The 20,322-nt window shown below is 44.0% G+C and overlaps 1 protein-coding gene across 1 annotated transcript in view; it reads right to left on the bottom strand.

Moving 5' to 3' along the window:
* Window positions 1–12,791: 12,791 nt before the first annotated feature.
* LOC114600658 (desmoglein-2-like) overlaps window positions 12,792–20,322 on the bottom strand; it is a 32,553-nt gene continuing 25,022 nt past the window's right edge. Inside the window, exons 13-15 of the mRNA XM_028737103.2 lie at window positions 19,449–19,579; window positions 16,991–17,335; window positions 12,792–15,721 (exon numbers count right to left, since the gene is read on the bottom strand). Of these exons, the coding sequence (XP_028592936.2) occupies window positions 14,768–15,721; window positions 16,991–17,335; window positions 19,449–19,579 (1,430 nt within the window). The 3' untranslated portion in view covers window positions 12,792–14,767. The remainder of the gene's footprint in view (window positions 15,722–16,990; window positions 17,336–19,448; window positions 19,580–20,322) is intronic.

A 20,322-nucleotide genomic window follows, 5' to 3' on the forward strand; every position in this document is an offset into this window, starting at 1 on the left:
TGAAGGCAGCCCTGTATAGGGAAGGTTTTTAAATGTTTAATATTTTACTATGTTTTTATATGTGTTGGAAGCTGCCCAGAGTGGCTGGGGCTACCTTGTCAGATGCGTGGGGTATAAACAAAAATATTGTTGTTTTTGCTAAATAATAGAACATCCCTATTTTCATCAGAGAAATGTTGGAGGGTATGGAAGACTCTCTCTTTTCCACCTCCCGCCCCTTTTCTTTTTTCCCTTCCGTGTTGCTTAGCACATCATGTAATGTAGGGGTGGAGGACCTTTAGCTCCCACCAAGGGGTCAAATTTGGCTCACAATGCCTTTTTCAGGAAACCGTGACTGCCTGCGACATCACTCTTATGGAGGGTGACAGTGGCAGATTGGCATGGTAGCGGGGATTGATTCAGCATTAGCTACTCATACCAGTTGCCCTGCTGGAAAATAGTGCACACAGCCAGGGCAGCAGGATTTAGTGCCTGCTCCCTTTGGCTGTGCATGCCTGTTCCCCTGCTTGAAGCAGGCGTGTACAGCCAAAACTCAGTGCAGGGCTGTTTGAAAGCCCCTTTGCTGCTCTTTGAACCTCTGAAAACCAGAGCACTGGACAACACTTGCATGCTTGTGTACATATATTGCTGGACATGGTGGGCCTTTGAGCTGACTCAGCAGGGCTCTTAAATTTTATGATATGCTATCACTGAGTATTTGCCACCAGCTTTAATGTTCGTATATGTAAGTCTTCAGTTTGACACTTTAGTCCTTTTCACTTAAAATATTCCCTCAAAAATATCAGACCCATTTTTGTTTCCTGAGTCTGTTATAAATACACATTTGGTTGGACTATATACTGACCAGATAGAGAGAAAGCTGGCTGAGCTTACATCCTGTTGAAATCTGTGGAGTAAGTTTTGCTTATGACTAGCATAAGCTCCATTGATTCAATGTGGGTGAGCATATTCTGAACTGGGACTTTTACTGGGGCTTGTTTTGGGTGTGCTGATGCAAGTAGAACCAGAAACAGGATCAAAGTTGATCTTGACAGGCTGGAGAACCGGACAAAACTAGCTAAATTTTGGAGTCGACAAAATTAGGATAAGAGACATTCAAGGAGTGAAGGCTATGAACAGCTAGTAGCCATGATGGCTCTGCTCTGCCTCCACAGATGGCGGGAGTATGTTTCTGAACACCAGTTGTTAGAAATCACAGGAGGGGGAGTGTTCTTATGCTCAGGTGGGCTTCACATAGGCATCTGGTTGGCCACTGTGAGTCTAGATGAGTCATTGGCCTGATCCAGCAGGTTCTTTTTATGTTCTTAAACAGGGCTACATGTAAATGTCCACACTTATGTCTAATCAGATGCACAAATATAGGATGGGCGGTACACGTAAAAGATATTGGAGGGTTTAGCAGAGCTTAATCTAAACATGTGTCAACAGTGTGATGTGGCAGCAAAAAAGGACAGTGTAATTCTAGGTTATATGAATAGGTGTATAGTTCCTATATCATGAGAAGCAATGGTGCTGCTCTATTCTGCTTTGGTCAGACCTCGTCCAGAATCTTGTATCCAGTTCTGGGCACCACAGTTTAATAAAGCTACTGCCAAAGCAGAATGTGTACAGGGTGACAAAGGAGTCCTGGAAACACAAGCAAAGTCCCACAAGCAAAGGCTGAACAAGTTGGGTGTGTGGTTCACATGCAGAAGGGGTGATGGGAGTTGTAGTTCAGCAGCCAAAGTTTCCCCTCACCTGCTGTAAGTGGTGGATTTCCAGATTAGGTGACCTCTGAGGGTTCCTTTCAAATATATCACTCTGTAACCCAGGTTGTACATGTGATTTCAAATCTGGAAGAGGTCAGTTGTGTTTAAGTCTCATGGAACATAGTGTGGCAATTTAGCAGATTGTGTGGGGCAAATCATATTTTCAAAGCAAACCTCCATTTGGGCTCCAATACACATATGAAGCTCCCATTTGTGTTGGCTTGGTGCATGCAGAGGAGAGCATACATGGAGTTAGTTACTTGTGCTGCTGAAGTGAACAGGGAGGCCTTTGTGGTTCAGTTGTGGAGTTTCCATGCACATAAAAGGAACCCTAACATTACAAGGTGCTAACTTTGATTCCAGTATTCCAGTTACCTAGATTATCAAGGGAAGTGTCAGTTCATAGTCCACTTGTTACAAAAGGTGGCTTGAATCAGTGCACCTGGGAATGTGACAAAAACAGTGGCCTGTTGGGAATCGGACGAAAGCAAAGGATTAGTTTGTATGTCGGGAGTCAAGCTTACTCAAGGAGGGAGTATTTATGGAAATATTCATTATGGAAATAATCCACAAATATTCAAACACGTAGTGGATTATCTAGATTCCAAAGCATTTGAAGTCCACCCGCTGCTAGTTAAAGTAAAAAATTCTAATAACAGGACCTCCCTAGAAGTAAGTTTTGTTCTTGAAATGAATTCTTTTCCTTTTCTTTTGGCTAATTCTCTTGTTTGCATCAAAGCTGTTTTGCTGTTGCTATGTAGTTAAATCTCCTATCTCTCCCCCACCCCACAAGTAAGCCTATTGGCCATTTTCTCATTGCAGTTGATTTCCAAAGGTATTATTTTGTATGAATAGTTTCTAAGATGACGATAGTAAGACTCCTGTAGCAGACTGGAGAAATAGCATAAGCTACACTTGCTAAAATTCCCTCTTCTACACATCTATGAAAGATCTTGGAGACAGGTTCTTTTTTGTACCTGACATCCCCCAAAGTAAGGTTTCCATCATGTTTTGTTGCAACATAGTTATGCTTCTTATATATACTTTGTATTTTTATTTTGAGGATTTAAGTTGCTCTCAAAGTAAATAAGGTATCAGACCCTCGAAGGCTGTAGTACTGTACCCACTTAGCCAAGTATGGTAGGATTGTGCTGTCAATCAACATCAGGATGCATCAGCTTCAAAGAGACTCTGGGCTTATCCACTCTTTCCAGGCATGGCCCTTTGAAACACGGGATAAAAATGAATGTGGCACAAGTCACATGTATAGGTTTATTTATCAAGGATTTTCTGCCCTGAGATTCAAATGTCAAATTTAGATTATGATGAAAAAAGCAAACAGGGTTTCTGCCCCATTGTTAGTTGTGTACAAGAGGGAATTTCAGCTGGTGTGTGATGAGCTACATGAGAGGCAGTGGAAAAATGAAATGAAATGAATAAACAATTAAAGGTGCGGCAGCTCTGTTCTCCCTTTCACCTGGTTCCCCTGTGTGCAGCCTCAACTTATGCATATTTGCTTATGTGTAAACCTAAGTTAGGAGTAAGTCCTTAATTCAAAGGGGTCTACTCGCAAGGAAGCATGCACAGGATTGTAGCCTTGGTACTACTTAGTGATTGTATCATTAACAGCTGGTGCTGGTTCTTTAACAGAAGTATGCTGTGCTGGACTGCAGTCATCTTAATGCACTGCTTAAATGGATAGTGAATTTGGGCTTTGGTGTGTTGAGACTTGTACTTTGCTTGTTTGTGCTTCTTGCTAAGATCATAAACTGCTTAGTCAATGGATCTGTCTCAGGCCCTGTTCTGGTGCTTAAAACCACTACAAATAGCAACGTGGAAATGGCTGCCTTATTTGCTAGCACTTCAGAGTTCTGCAGTTTATCTTGATGCGTCTTTAGACCTTGTGTAAATAATGCTGTTCAGCTGAAAAATACTGAGCCACATTAAAAGCCATTGACACAATTTGCTGTGTGTGCAAGAGAATGTTCTGATAGATTACACTCGGCTGTATGATAATGTCTTGTTCTCAGTGTTCATTCTCATAAAGCATAGCTGAGAACAAGCTATATCATGTTGTATGTATAACCTGTACAAGTGGTCGAAATAATGTGTATGTGTGTGTACTCATACCCAAACTGTAAGGTAAAGGTAAAGGGACCCCCGACCATTAGGTCCAGTCATGACCGACTCTGGGGTTGCAGTGCTCATCTCGCTTTATTGGCCGAGGGAGCCGGCATACAGCTTCCGGGTCATGTGGCCAGCATGACTAAGCCACTTCTGGCGAACTAGAGCAGTGCACAGAAACACCGTTTACCTTCCTGCCGGAGCGGTACCTATTTATCTCCTTGCACTTTGACGTTCTTTTGAACTGCTAGGTTGGCAGGAGCAGGGACCGAGCAACAGGAGCTCACCCTGTCGAACCGCCGATTCGAATCGCCGACCTTCTGATCGGCAAGTCCTAGGCTCTGTGGTTTAACCCACAGCGCCACCCGCGTCCCGAACCCAAACTGTAAGCAAACCCAAATCAATTCAGACTGGTGACTATGTGTTAACACACATACTGTACACACATCTGTCTGGTGAATGGTGGAACTCATCATAGAGATAGTAGCAATTTGTTCAACCTATATTATGGAATATTCATGCCTTGTAGCAATTCCTGCATGCCTTTTTGCTGCCCTCTGTCACTTGTTAGTGGCTCGGATATTTACAACAACATGCCAAAATGAAGTGGCTTGCATGTACAAACAAACAAAGTGAACGCATGCACATTTAACCAGTGAGAATGTATATACAAGTAAACAGACGTGTATACAGAAGGATTCTTCACATGCTGTGTTCACATATTATGCAGGGGGCACGGCAGGACAGAGTGAAATCATAGCAGGAAGGCCCACTTCTGCCCCTACTTGCATTCACATAATGTGAAAGATACAAGATGCATATAAACTGTAGACATGTAGGCTTTTGGATGTGCAAAAGGGGATTCTATCTATTAAAGGCTCCCTGATCCCTTGTGTACATTGCCTACTTGCATATACTTTTATTGTACGTAAGCTGTTTCACAGGATATGCCATACATGTGCAGGGGCAGGAACAACAGGATGGACCCCGCTCCCCATTTATAATGTAATATGTGAAAAAGTCTGAAGAGTACACATGTTCCGTGTAATATCTGAACAGTGTACCTTCAGTAGTTACACCCGTGATAGCTATTTGGATTCATCTTAATGTGGTCTTCTGGTAAGTCAGAAGTCTTTTTCTAAAATTAATTTAAGAATGCCAGTCACTGACTAATCACCCTGTTGATCTCCTTAAACCCTTCTCTCAAATATTTCTCTGCCCTACATTGCTCTAAAGCTATTGGTCTTTATTGCATACCACTGGCAATTTGAGCAAGATATAGCGGCAGTTTCTGGACTCAGTGGCCCAAATGAGGATAGAATTCCTGGGGGAAACTTCACCTGTTGAATTTCTGCATGTTATGGTGTTGAAGTCTCATGAGCTCCGCCCCAAAAGCTTTTCCAGGGAAAGTGGCAGGGCAAACAGAAAACCACAAGCAAAGTGTGGCTGGGCCCTGGGAGGGTGGCTGGGGGGAGAGAAAGACAGATACTAACTTTTCTGAGGTGTGACACTTAAGTCCCTTAACTGAAGGACTGTCACTCATAATTTGATTAGTAGTATGTCAAGCTGTTCCTTTCAGGTATTCCTCATTAAGACAGATGTGTACATTTGGCAACGCGCATGTTGCTGTTGTGGAGCTGAGATTTACGAGTAGCAAAGCTAATGAGGAAAAGCATTCACGAACATGAATATAGAGGCAGGAAACATCTGAGAAATGTGTTTTCCCTCAAATGCCAATTAAAGATTTTGACTTTTCACAAGCTTTTCTAAAAAGCTTGGTCGTAGCTTTTTGAATTGGTCCTAAAGCTCATAAAGCCTTTTCCCTTTACCCAAAAGTAAACTTCCAAACTGAGCCAGAAAGCTAAGAAATGATCAAATCCATTCTAGATCACAATGTAGCCCAGAGATAGCCATTGGCTGGACAACAACTCCCATCATCCTCAGCCATTGACTATGATCCCAGGGGCTGATGGGAGCTGTAGTCCAACAAATGCCTGGAGGACACCATTTTGTCTACTCATGTGTAGCCATTAAAAAGAGGGAAAGAGCAGCAAATATGAGACTGTAGAGAATGTCTCCAACACATTCCACATTGTGAAGATTCAGCTGTCCTTATTCCTACATGTGGTTATTCCTCTTCCTTCTGTGTGAAAAGGTGCAATCTACATTGTCTAAACCAGGCATAGGCAAACTCGGTAGTCCAGATGTTTTGGGACTACAACTCCCATTATCCCTAGCTAACAGGACCAGTGGTCAGGGATGATGGGAGTTGTAGTTGGCTCCAACCTACCCTCTCTGAGAGCCAGTGTGGTGTAGTGGATAAGAGCGGTAGTCTCGTAATCTGGGGAACCGGGTTTGCGTCTCCGCTCCTCCACATGCAGCTGCTGGGTGACCTTGGGCCAGTCACACTTCTTTGAAGTCTCTCAGCCCCACTCACCTCACAGAGTGTTTGTTGTGGGGGAGGAAGGGAAAGGAGAATGTTAGCCGCTTTGAGACTCCTTAAAGGAAGTGAAAGGCAGGATATCAAATCCAAACTCTTCTTCTTCTTCTCTTGGACCATGCTTTGTTCATTGCTGAGGCTACACCTTTCTTATCTTTCCTTCCCTACTCCTTACTTGCTCTTGTGCTGCCCCCTCAACCATACTGAATGCCAATTCTTACTGGCTTTTCTGTGCCCGATCTACATGCACTTTATTGTGCCCCCCCCAACCTTGGTTTGAAAACATTAAACTTCTGAGAAGCGATCAAACTAGCTTAGCTACAGAAGGCAACACACTTGCGCTCCCCCCCCTTTATAAAAGGATTACAGTCATTGGAGGTGAGAGGTTGGCGTTTTTATTTTCATTTTGATTTGCAAAACCAAGAAGGGAGTACCGGGTAATTTTTATTTTATAATACCGAATTTGTTCTATGTTTGCCAAATTGCCTTTGGATTTATTGTTACGTTCTGTAAACTGCTTTCTACTGCAGCCTCCATAGACCCCATGTTCTGAATGTAATGATAAGTGGGTGTTTGTGGTAAGCTGCTTCGGGCAGAAGTCACTGTGGAAAGGCTGCATAGAAATAAACTCAGTCAATCATCTAAAAACATCTTTAAGGATCTCCTTGAAGACAGCAACCAGGGGAGTAGACATGTGCAAGGTATTTCAGAGGTTGGACCAACCACAGAAATGGCTTTGTCTCTGGAACTCGCCAACCTAACAGCTCTCACTAGTAGACCAGTAGCAGGGTCTCAAATGCTGATCTTAAGGCTTGGGCAGGCTTATCTGCACATGGTGTGCATTATCCCTCCTACCCTTTCTTTTTGCGGTGGACAGAATCGTATATGGATTATATATGGATGCTTTGATCGTATGTGACGGTTACTGCTCAGTGGAGCGCATGTATGAGCGAGCTTGAACCTTGCTCCCATGTTGCACCACATGTACAGAGTGTGAGTTCTGGGACGGAGATGTGTAACCGATGCTCGGTCAGGTAAAATGCTTGTGAAATTGGCTTATTTGCAGGGACTGTGTATGTATAAATAAATAAATAAATAAAATCCGCCTTGCCGGCTTCAATCCGTAAGCCTGTTCCTAAGTGCCAGCCAAATAAGATTAACAGATCATAAATTGAATTAGATTGGCAGTCAGTACCTTTGAGTAATTATAAATTTCATTTGCTGTTTGCAGTCCCCCCCCCACCTCTAATAAACATTTCTCACTTCCCTACTGGGATAGATTAATTTTTCTGGCAGTCAGCATGACTTCTCTATTCATTGCCCTAAGGACTGTTACATAAAATGCTTTTCTCTCCCCCCCCTTTTTTTTTAATATAAAAAGGGATGGTTAAACTATTTGGTCTTATAACCTCTATGCATGTTGTTATACAGTACTTGCTGCCTGCCTGGAGCTTGTGGGGTTGCACATGGTCTATTAGCATGTTTAAATCTGAAATGTGCATAATGTTGACAGCAGAGCCATTCTTTCAGTAAGACCAGGGTTCCAGAATGCTCTGGGCCAAGAATAGATTAGTCCACCCCATGACTTACAATAGGGAAATGGTGAGTGGGAGAGAGGAAGAAAGGGAATTTTGGAAGGAAGAACACCAGAAGGACTGAACAGAGCCTGGGAGTGGCTAGTCATTCTCCCTCTTGCAGAAATATGGAGAACCGAACTTAAGATTGGAAAAAAAGTACTGGTAACTGAAAGAAACCAAAATTGACAGATTTGCCCACCTTTAGTTATAAGAACTGTACAGTAACTTAAATAACATGTGTTTGAGCTTGCTCCCCCCCCTCCAATTCCTCTTTACTTGTTTTCCATGTCTTCTTTAATTGTGTGCCTGAGGCAAGTGCCATATTGGAAAAGTTTTTATAAGTTGCTCTGGGTACTTTTTTGGATAAAGGACAGGATTATAAATGCCTCCACATTCCCAATCTGTCGTCTTAAAAGTACGGCACCTGAAACAGGGCACAGGATTCCATATAAGGTCTGCCTAGTGTGGAATAAAGTGGAACAATAACTTCTCGTGACTTGGAAACTATGATTCTATTAATGCTGCCTTAAATTACATTAGCCTTGTTCGCAGCCCCAACTTGCTGTTAGCTCATGTACAGCGAATATGTCACTGGATCAAATCTCAGCATTCAGAAAGATGGATGTATCAGCATGTAGGCATCATGCCACTACCTTGGTGCTCTTGAACCTCTTGCCCCACTGTCCACTCTAAGTACAAAAGATGTTTCCAGAGCAGGCTCATGTTAGAATCCTAGAATTGTAGAGTTCGAAGGTACACCAAGCATCATATAGTCTGACATCCTGCAATGCAGGAATCTCAACTACTAGATCATATATGACAGATGGCTATCCAACCTCTGCTTAAAAACCTCCAAGGAAGGAGAGTCCACCACCTTCCAAGGGAGTTCATTCCACTGTTCATTCCACCTTTTACTGTCAAAAGGCCTTCCTGAATATATAGTCAGACTCTCCTTTCTTGTAACTTGAAGCCATTGATTCAGGTCCTACCCTCCGGAGCAGGAGAAAACAAGCTTGAAGGTGGCCATCTTATCTCCTCTCAGTCTCCTGTTTTCCAGGCCAAACATACCTTCCTCACTCAACCGTTCCTCATAAGGCTTGGTTTCCAGACCCTTGATCATCTTGGTTGCCCTCCTCTGCACAAGTTCCAGCCTGTCAATATTCTTCTTTAATTGTGGTGCCCAGAACTGGACACAGTATTCCAGGTGTGCTCTGATCAAGGCAGAATAAAGCGAGACTATTAATTTCCTCGACATGGACACTGTACTTCTGTTGATGCAGCTTAGAATAGCATTAGGTTTTTTTGCTGCTGCATCACACTGTTGACTCATATTAAACTTGTGGTCTCCTAAGACCCCTAGATCTTTTTTATGTGTACTACTGGCAAACCAGATGTCCCCCATCTTATTTTGGCACAGCTGGTTATTCCTGCCTAAATGCAGAAAGTTACATTTGTCCCTATTGAAATTCATTTTGCTACTTTTGGCCCATTTCTCCAATTTAAGGTCATATTGAATCATGATTCTGTCTTCTGTGGTATTAGCTTGGTATCATCTGCAAATTTGATGAAGCACCTCTTCAATTCCTTCTTCTAAGTCATTTTTAAGATGTTGAACAATGGGCCCAGGACAGAACCCTATGGCATCCCATTTGTCACTTTTTTCCAAGATGATGAGGAACCATTAGTGAGCACTCTTTGGGGTCAGTCAGTCAATCAACTACAAATCTACCTAACAGTTATTTTGTCCAGTCCACATTTTGCCAGCTTTTCCGCAAGAATATAATGAAAGACATTGTCAAAAGTCTTACTGAAATTGAGATACACTACCATCCATAGCATTACCCTGATCCACCAAGCTTGTAACTCTTATCAGAAAAAGAATTGAGATTTGTTTGGCATGACTTGTTTTTGAGAAACCCATGATGGACATAGTAATCACAGAATCCTTTTCTAAGTGTGCACAGACAGTTTAATTACCTGTCAACATCAAGCTCACTTGTAATTTACCTGTGTCTCATCCCCTTGCCCTTTTGAAAATGAGGACATTTCCCCCCCCCCCCCAGCGTGCAGGGACTTCACCTGCTCTTCAGTAGTTCTCAAAGATTATAGACAGAGGCTCTGAGATTATATTTGCAAGCTCCTTTAGTACCCTTGGGTGCAGCTCATCAGGCCCTGGAGATCTGAATTCATTTAAAGTACAATCATACCTCAGGTTAAATACGCTTCAAGTTGAGCACGCTCGAGTTGTGCTCCTCGGCAACCTGGAAGTAACGGAGCGTGTTACTTCTGGGTTGCGCCGCTTGCGCAGACGCTCAAAATGACGTCACGCGTGTGTGCAGAAGCAGCGAAAAGCGATGCGCGCACAGACGTGCCGTCGCTAGTTGCATTTACCTCTAGATGCGAACGGGGCTCCGGAACGGATCCTGTTCGTATCTAGAGGTACCACTGTAACTAGTTGTTCCCTTACCACCTCTTTTCCTATCTTGGGCTGCAGCTCCCTCCTTGCACCATTTATTCTGTTATCACCAGGTTGGACGCTGCTTTCCTAATGAGTGAAGTCTGAGGCAAAGTAGGTGTCAAGCAGTTCTGCCTTTCCCCTGTCATCCAATAGCATTTTGCTGTCTTCTCCATGTAGAAAATCTACTACTAGTTTGTTCTTGCCTTAAGCTCTCTTGCAAGCCTGAGCTCATTCTGAGCTTTGGCCCACCTGACCTTCTCCCTGCAACTGTTGGCTACTCGTGTATATGCCTCCTCTGTGAGTTCCCCTTTCTTCCATTTCTATACATGCCCTTCTTAAATCTCAGCTCACCTGTAAGCTCCTTATGCTGTTTCCTTAGATGCTTCCCACATTGCTTTAATTGGAATTGTCTGTGCCTTCAATATTTCACACTCCCATCCATCTTGGACCCCTTTCTCTTTGACTATTTCTGACCTTGAGATCTCACCCAGTAGTGTCCTCAGCTTTTTAAACCGGCCTTCTTAAAGTCCAGAGTGCATATCTGACTATATTAAGCTTTCCCTTGCCAATGTATCATACAACCCAGGAGGACATGATCACTTCCTCCCAAGCTTCCCAGTATTTCCACTTCGTCAATCAGTTCCTCCCTGTTGGTGAGGATCGCTTCTTCCACCTTCTGGCAAATGAAATTATTATGCATTATTTGCTTCAACTTTTTGCTTTTGTTATCTTTCACAGTGGAACAGCTCCTGTTTCTTATTCTGCCTCCCTGCTAAAGGTTGCTGTTGCAAACCTAGGCTGAACATACTGACAGTGTTAGTTTTAGTCACTTTCAAAAACAGGGCATTCCTTACATGTAGCTGTGTGCTGCAGATTGCGTAGGCTTTTAGGCACAAGTCCGCCTCTAGTATCCTCCATAGTAACTCCAGCAAGCATGGTAATTGTGCCATCTAGTGGTGCAAACTAGGAAGGATGGTGATGTGACAGAGATTTGTATTGAGACCAAGGAACTTTGGTGAATGAGGCTTACTACTTGACTTTGGCCTAATTTATTTTATCTCCAGCTAGAAAAACAAGCAACCAAACCCTGAGAGCTGAAAGCTGTTGCTCTACTACTGCTTGACTAAGAGGCATCCTAGGAAACGTATTTGAGGGCTGTATGCAACTCTGGGTGGCTCTACCTGACATGCAACCCTTGCCCCCTAGGGATGCTTTCAGATAGAAGGCTCTTGAATGCTAGATGTGTTTAGTATGCCTGAGACTCATAATCCATATGGAGTTTATGCTGATCTGATCATTGTTAGTCCTGCCTAGTTCTCAGTGATGTGACAAAATATGACGTGGAAAGTGTCTGCCTGTGACAAGAAATGTATTAACTGTGCATGTTAATTCAGAAATAAGCTCCTATAAGTTCAACTGGGCTTGCTCTCAGGTATTATTATAAATATTTATTAAACTTTTATACCAGCCTTCATCCAATGATTACAGGGTGGGTCACAACATAAAAATACAAAATGAAAACAGAAAATACATAATAAAGCAAAAGCAAAACAAACCAGTAATTCCCCTGCCATAAACACAATTAAAAGACAATCAGCTGAAGGCCTAGTTAAAAATACATGTTTTTGCCTGGCGCCAAAAGATATGTAATGAAGGCACCAGGCAAGACTTCTTAGGGAGACCATTCTACCAATGGGGAGCCACTGCAGAAAAGGCCTGTTCTTGTGTTGCCACCCTTCAGACCTCTCATGGGGGGGAGGGAGTCCTTCAGGCATTGCAGTCCTGTGCCATTTAAGGCTTTATAGGTAAAAAGCAGCACTTCAAATTGAGCCCAGAAACTAATTGGCAGCCAATGCAATTGGTTTAGGATCAGCTGAATATGCTCAAACTATGTCGTCCCAGTGAGCAACTTGGCTGCCGAATTCTGCACCAGCTGCAGTTCCTGAACTGTTTTCAGAGGCAGATATACATATAATGCATTGTAGTAATCTAACCTAGTAAACCCCACTGAGGAAAGCAGGACTCCTGTTGAACCAAAAATGTATTGAATTACACTGATAATGTGAAATTTGTGCACACTTTCTCAGTCACAGGCTTATCATACCAGCTGAGAACTAGACCCACGTCTCAACACTTTAATCAATAATTGGCTAAACGTTCAATTTAGTTTCTCAACAGAAAATTTATTTCTCCCTTGTGTATCGTTAATTTGCAAATCTATCAGACAGCAACAAATTCTTCCTAAGGCAGCAATCCTGGGAGCAAGTCTGATGGAACTCAGTGGCACTAATTTCTGACATGCATAGAATCTGGTTGCATGTTATTACATTACTCTCAGCAGTTGACTACTAACCTTTGGTGAACTGTCCTCAGTAATAGTTACGGCTGTCTGAGTGGTTAGATAGAGTGCATTTTTAACCAGTTAAAATAACTGAGCAGTGCAATTATAATTTCCCCCTTTTATTTGAAATTCCACAAAAATACATAATGTAATCCATCGACACCTCAAACTAAAGATCAGTGCAAAACCACAGCTTGTTATCTAAAATAAAAAGATATTGCAAAGCTCGAGATCTGCAAATTCCACGATTAACCCTTGAAAATGAACAGGCTATACTCCCATTCCAAATGGAAAGGTACATGGGAATTAACTGTAAACTCTGCGACAGCTACCAGTGCAGTCTTAAATCTCAGTTCATTAGATACAACTCTCCACACGTGAAACTGTGGATTAAAACCAAAGGAAAGCTTAAAATAAGCAGTATTTCTGTCATATAAAATGTTCCTTAAATGTAAGTTTATCTTGTCCAAAAAGATTAAAATACATTTACCATTATATACATTTTCATCCCATTCATTTTTGCTTTTCTTTGAATTATAAAATAGATATGTACAGAATAAAAGATGAAGGAAAAAGGGACTAGGGCAACATACATTTATAGCACACTCCCCTGCCAAGAATCCTAGGAACTATTTGTTGTTAATGCTGGGAATTGTAACTTTGTGAGAGACAAACTACAGTTACTAGGATTCTTTGAGGGTGTGTGTTGTGCTTTAAATGTATGGTGTGCATGCAACCTAGTTCAGTGGCAGTACACCCAATCCTATTTATTGCTTTTAGCCAAAGGGCCTGAGAAAATGTAAGATACATATATATATATAATATAAGGCACTAAGTGGGTTTTATGGGTGAGTGGGGAAGGGGTGTGAACCTGGGTCCTCCTTGGTCCAAGCCCAATACTCTCTCTGCTACACCACATTGACTGGACTGTACTATACAGATATACACAAAATTACTTACTGCACAATTGCGGCATTTGAAAAAGCACCCATCCTGCATGGGTGGGTTCCATTCATTTCAATGGATGAAGCCAATCACTGAATATGTGAAAGGATCAGCTGCCTCCACTGAAATGAATGGGACAGCCCTTGTGGCTGGTGGAGTTGAATGAATACATCAGAACTCTTAAGGATCCTGATTCAGAGATGTCAGACGAGCACAAGTGCTTCTGGTTTTAAGTTACATTTTTGTACTGTCCAGCAGCTGCAACCTGGGCTAAACCTATGCTTAGCCTACATGTTGCAAAAGGAGCACAATGTCTGCTAAGTGTAGGAAGGAAAATTAGACTGCATTCTTGTTTTCACTCCACCTCTTTTTACACTCATCTTTGCTTTTTTTTCATGTAGAAGGACATTATTTTGAAAAGCACCTTAAAAATGAAGTGAAATACCTACTCTTCTAGAGAACATACGTATTTCCTGTTGATATTAAATAGCCCGAGCAACAAGCCATCCCAGCTGTATTGTACATTTAAAGCTGCAATTCTAACCACATCCGCCAGTGAGTAACCCCCTCTGTGTGCAACCTGACTTACTTTTGAGTAAATACATTTAGGATTGCACTGTTTGACAACTTAACTTTGAAGTCAATATGACTAAGTTAATACTTTGCTAATTGGGCATTGCTAAATGCACAAGGGAACAAATGCAAGAGCGACTTAATCTTGAAGCAAGGCATTTAGGATCACACAGCTAGTTAAAGTTTGCCGATAACCAACTAAACCAGCTGGACTGCCATCCAGGTCCTAGAATACAGAGGCTCAGGATGTTAGCAACATTCTTTCTGGCTATGCAGCTGGAGTAGTTCCTTGTTGCTCCAAGCCAAGTTCTTTTACACTGCAATGCTATGAATCTTATACTCAGAGGGCCTACTGTATTCAGTGGGGCATACTTCCTAGAAAAGTGTGTTTAGGACTGCATCCTTAATCTCGGTATCTCTTCTCTGGGCTTTGTGTGAGTTTTCTCGTACAGAAACTACTGCAAGGAAAGGAAAGCAATTCATTTAGCCCCTGAGAAAACAAACCACTAATCCCTATCACTGTTAAATGTAAATAAAAACTTATAGATGAAAGCATACCATCTATGAGCGTGTGTACTGCACAGTGCTGTATTTAACCCTTGAGGACTTGCTCAGGGTAGAACCAGGGGGAGGTGCTTCCTGTGTGCTGCCTTGGTTAAAGAAAGCATCTGCGATCAAGATTTGTCCCTGTCTATCACTCTCAGGGTAGGTGGCTTGCTCTGATGTGCCCCACATGCCAGGGGTGGGTGTAACCACCCTCTCGGTCACTACCACATTCTGTCCTCCTGCTAAATTGGGGATGCTCAAGGAACCCTTTAGCTCAGAACTAGGTACAAGGACCCTCTCCCTTTCCCTTACAACAACGTAGTTTGAATCTGTAAGGTCTGGAAAGACTCCAGAAGGCATTTCTAACACATCCTGCAAGTTAGAACCTGGAGCAAGCACTCTCTCTGTCACTACCACATTCTCTTTAAACTGGGGGTCAAAGATTACTGGAGGGGGTATTGCCCCATAAGATGTTTCTGTCACGACAACATTGCTGCTGCTGCTGCTGCTAACCAGAGGGTTGGGTATACGCCTAACTTGCTGCAAGCCAGGTGTAGATTCAAAGGTAGTCTCAGTTACGGTCTCCTCGGCCACCATTTCTGAACCAAAGCCTTTTGTGGCGTCAGGTATTTGGTTGCCAGAGCCTGAAGTATAGGTGTGCTCTGCATTCTGCTGATGCAAGTACTGCACATCAGATTCACTTGCTGTAAGAGTAGGAGTTGGGTCTTTCAGGCCTTGAGAGGTGTGTAGTCCAGCTTCCATGCCAATGCGTTTGCCCATGCAGATCTCAGCCAGAGTCTTAAATTTATCTCCCAGGTCATCCAGGTAATGCTCATCGAAGTCACCCTCAATGAAACTGCAGCAGCCGACAGAACCATGGGGAGAATCTCTTTCTTCCTCCTGAGAGTAAACGAGTAGGCAGTCTTTTGCGAGGTGCCCTTCATCCTCGTCGGCAAAAGCATCAGCTTTCTAAAAATGTGGAAAAACAAGAACTGTGAGCGCTTGTGTTTCGGAAGATATAATTTTCTTTAATTAAAACAGCAGTCAGCTTGGTTGGGTGTGACACAAACTCCTTCTGGCAGAAGGCAGTGGTTTGGGGCCTCTTAGCTTAGTGAAAAGGCAACATGACAGAAGTGTATACGATTATGCAGGGCATGGAGAAAGGGAATAGTGAAAAGTTTAGCCCCTTTTCTCATTCCTAGAACTCATGGACCCCTGTTGCATCTGGACATCAAAAGAGTCAAGACAGACAAAGGAAGAACTGTTCCTCACAGTGCACAGCCAAACATTGGAATCTGTTCCCACAAGAGGCTGAGATGGCTACCAACATGGGTGGCTTTAAAAGATTAGATAAATTTGTGGAAGATAAAACTATCCAACGCCCTGCTGGTAAGCTTCCCATAGGTATCTGGTTGGCCACTGTAAGAACAGGATCCTAGATTAGATGGGGTCTGATCCAGCAGGCTCTTCCTATGTTCTTAACAAAGAGAAACCCACCCATTTCGCAGGTGAGAGAGCCAGGCATAAAATGCTTCATATTTTCAGGGATGGGCATTTACGGGAGAAACGTGACAGCTGAATGTCTGCATCTTCTCTTCCCCACCTCCACTCTCCTTTTTAAAATTGTAGTTTGCCCACATAGTGGTAGCTCTCATTACTTTTGGAAAGGAAAGGGTAATGGGAGAAAGACAGCTATGACACTGCTTGCAAGCTCCATGCCCCAGGGGAAAATATGCAATTTCCCCCTCCTTAGAAATTGATGACAATGCCATCCCACTTCTGGGTAATAGAAGTGGTGGCATTTTTGGCTTAACTCTATCAGAGACTGCAGAAGGGCAGAATTTCTTTCCCCCAGTGCTTTATTTTTCTATAGAAATCTCCCCCTTTTCATATGTTCCTTAGTAACAATGAATGAATGCCCATTGCAAATTAAAGGTAAGCATGGCAGTCTTCAAAGTGTTTAGATTTGTTTAATGAACACAAGTAAAATAAATGTGCTATATTAGATCACTTTTGAGGACATTGGGAAAAATCCGGAGAATGTTAGGGAAATGGTGATAATTTGCATAGGGAAATATTCACATTTTCCAGGAAACCCACAACACTGCATGTGAGAGATGCCCAAACCAGTCCTAATAAACTAAGGAGTGGAAAATACAAAGGTCCCAGAATTAAAGAAAACAGGGGAAGGGGAAGTCAACCAAGAGAGGAAGCATCTCACAAAAGTGGAAATCTTACTTCAGTGAAGTAGCTCCTTAAGAATTCTTCATTCACGGCTCCAGCATGTTCCATGTATCTGCTATCCATTGTCAGGATTTTCTGTGCTGCCATGTCTCCCCCTCCTCCTCCTCTTGCTCCTGCTATGGTTGAGCCCCCTCCAAAATCCATGCCTTCATGATGTGCATGAGAGGTACGGGCCTCCTCCCAGCGCCTTTCGATGGTTGTGGTGTTACGCTGTCCAAATGCAGAAGAGCCAGAAACCACAGCGCCTCCTGCCACACCTAAGCTTGACGATGCATTTCCATTCCCCATCCCTGAGGCCGAGTTGTTCACAGAAGTCATGTGGCTTACGCTGATGGCAGCCTAACGCCAAAGAGAAAAATAAAACTGTAAAACTACATTCACTTAAGGAGGCAGGCTGAAGTCACAATCAAACAACATGCAGCAGGCTGGGCTGGGCGAGGCCAGCTAGGAGACAAATGCGATTCAGGAAGTTTATTTGCTTCCTGCTTGGAGAAAAGGAAGAGCAGATTTGTAATATGCCAGAGGAACAGATCCCGAAAGTTTTGGCTATTTGCATAGGTGTCTGCAGGAATGTTACCAGGCTGGGGGAAGTAAGAATGGAGTGGCCCAGTGCATACTGCCTCAGATTTCAGGTTCTACAGATGCTAGAGATCTATGATTTAAAAATGAACTCTGAGAATCTGGGGATTATGGTTCCTCCAGCAGGGGACAATGTCCCCCTTGCTAGAGCACCACCCCAGATACAGTTACTTGTGTCCCCTCCAAAAAAAAGCTCCTTTCAGAACAACAGAGTTTGTAGTTAGGCAGCTTTACAGGTCAATGGGAACATCTGCTGGATAGCAGAACTTCTTAGCAAGCTTCCTTCCCAAATGCTTCTGTACAGCTGTGTCAGAAAAAGTAGTCTGAGAACAGCTGCCTCACAGCCTGATCCTGCCTATTTACAAGCCCAGAAACTTCACACTAACCCCACCTATGTTTGTACAACTGTTTTTACACACACACTTTTTAATTACCGTATTTTTCGCCATATAGGACGCACCTAGTTTTCAGGAGAGGAAATCAAGGAAAAAAATATGATTTCCCCCCGCAGCTCTGGCAGCAGTGGAGAGGCTGCACGCAGCCTGTGCGCTACTCCAAGACCTTCTCCCTGCTTTTGCGAGAGGTGGCGGAATTCCCCCACCTCCCGCAAAAGCCCTCAGGAGCCCCGCGTGACTCCTGCGGGCTTTTCAACCAGGAGGGAGAAGGGACTGAAACGGCCAGCCAGTCCCTTCTCCCTCCTCGGGGAAAAGCCCCCAAGAGCGGTGCGCTCTTTAAAGAGTGCGCGGCTCCTGCAGGGGAATTCCCCCACCTCCTAGAAAAGCCTGCAGGGGAATTCCCCCACCTCCTAGAAAAGCCAGCAGAAGCCACTGAGCCCCTTTAAAGAGCGAGGCTTTTGCGGGAGGTGGGGGAATTCCCCCATCTCCCACAAAAGCCAGCAGGAGGGAGAAGGGACTGACTCTGCCAGTCAGTCCCTTCTCCCTCCTTGGGGAAAAGCCCCCAAGAGCCGCTCGCTTTTTAAAGGGTGCACGGCTCCTGCAGGCTTTTCTAGGAGGTGGGGGGGGGATTCCCCCACCTCCTAGAGAAGCCAGCAGAAGCCGTGGAGCCCCTTTAAAGAGCACACGGCTTTTTCCTGCTTTTGCGGGAGGTGGGGGAATTCCCCCATCTCCCGCAAAAGCCCAAAGGAGGGTTGGAGAGTAGCTGGAAGGCGTCACGCGCCTTCCTGCTGCCCCCCATCCTCTGGGGCTGGCGATGGGGGAAACGCTGCTTTCCCCACCGCCAGCCTCGAAGCCGGGTTGGAGAGTAGCGGCAAGGCGTTGCATGCCTTCCCGCTGCCCCCCATCCTCTGGGGCTGGTGATGGGGGAAACGCTGCTTTCCCCACCGCCAGCCTCGAAGCCGGGTTGGAGAGTAGCGGCAAGGCGTCGCATGCCTTCCTGCTGCCCCCCATCCTCTGGGGCTGGCGATGGGGGAAGCGCTGCTTTCCCCCACCGCCAGCCTCAAAGAGCAGACTCTCCTGGCTTCAGCGGAAGCAACGTGAAGCCTCCGGAGTGCAGGCTTCGGAGGCTTCGCATTGCTATCGCTGAAGCCAAGGAGTCTGCATTCGCCCCATAAGACGCTCACACATTTCTCCTTCATTTTTGGAGGGGGAAAAGTGCATCTTATAGGGCGAAAAATACGGTATGTAAATGAATTACCCCATACCTATTTAAACTGATGAGAGTAAGAGCCATATTGTTTTAAGTAACTCAGCCCATTGTTGTCTAAAGCAGACTCTTCGGCTGCAGCCCTACATGCCCATCCTTGGAAGGACATCCTATTTAACTCAGCAGGGTTTACTTCTTAGCAGACATGCATTAAGCAGGATATCAATATTCCTTGGTGCCAAATACAAAATCAGGGCAAAACACAAGATACCTTGTCTTCAGGGGCTGCCCCTTCATTGTTCCATATTCGCAACATTTCTTCGCTGTTATCGGGTATTGCCACAAAGCCTTTTGAGGCACCTGATCCACCAAAGCCACACGCCAGCAGTAAGAGAGGCACCACTGCAAAGGAACACGGCAGATCAACGAACCGTCAAAGGTTGAACTTGCAGAAGCAAATCCTAACTATCCGTCCATAGCCCATTAAATATAACAAAATACTCCAAAAGTCTCTAAAATAGAGCCATGTAATGCAAACATTGCACCACAAACAACAGGCTGTGTACCAATCCTGTACTAATATACACTTTCTGATGGCTTAGCACATTTTAAAATTCCAGTGAGGTGAGAGCACTGGAGAACCAAACATGAACAGCAGCAAGCAACTTCCATTTGCTTCAGCTTGCAGGCCTCACACATTCAGAGTTGTGCATGTTCCACAACATAACTATGAAAACACAGAATTTAGGTACAATTTTTGGCAACTTCAGGTTTTTTTCTAGCTCTCAGACAGTGAAGAGAGGCTTGCAGCTATGTGGGAATGCAAGCAGCTTCAAGACTCTAGCAGAGGGGCTACAGTCCCTTGCATTTTTAGCAAAAACAAAATTTTGCTAGATAAGCAAACATGGGTAAATCAATCCCCACAGCTGCAGTGGTTACCAGTTTATTTCCAGGCCAAATTCACGGTGCCCACCCCTGGGGTTTAAAACCCTGAATGACTTGCGCTCCAAATATCTGAAAAACCATCTCCATCCCTACAGACCGTCTTGGGTGTTAAGTTCAGTTGAGGGGGTTCTCTTAGTAGTTCCGCCATCTTCAGAAGTATGGCAAATGTTGCCTCGGGAAAGGACTTCCTCTGTGGCAGC

The sequence above is a fragment of the Podarcis muralis genome, chromosome 8 (genome assembly GCF_964188315.1).
Source record: "Podarcis muralis chromosome 8, rPodMur119.hap1.1, whole genome shotgun sequence".
NCBI classification, from domain to species: domain Eukaryota; kingdom Metazoa; phylum Chordata; class Lepidosauria; order Squamata; family Lacertidae; genus Podarcis; species Podarcis muralis.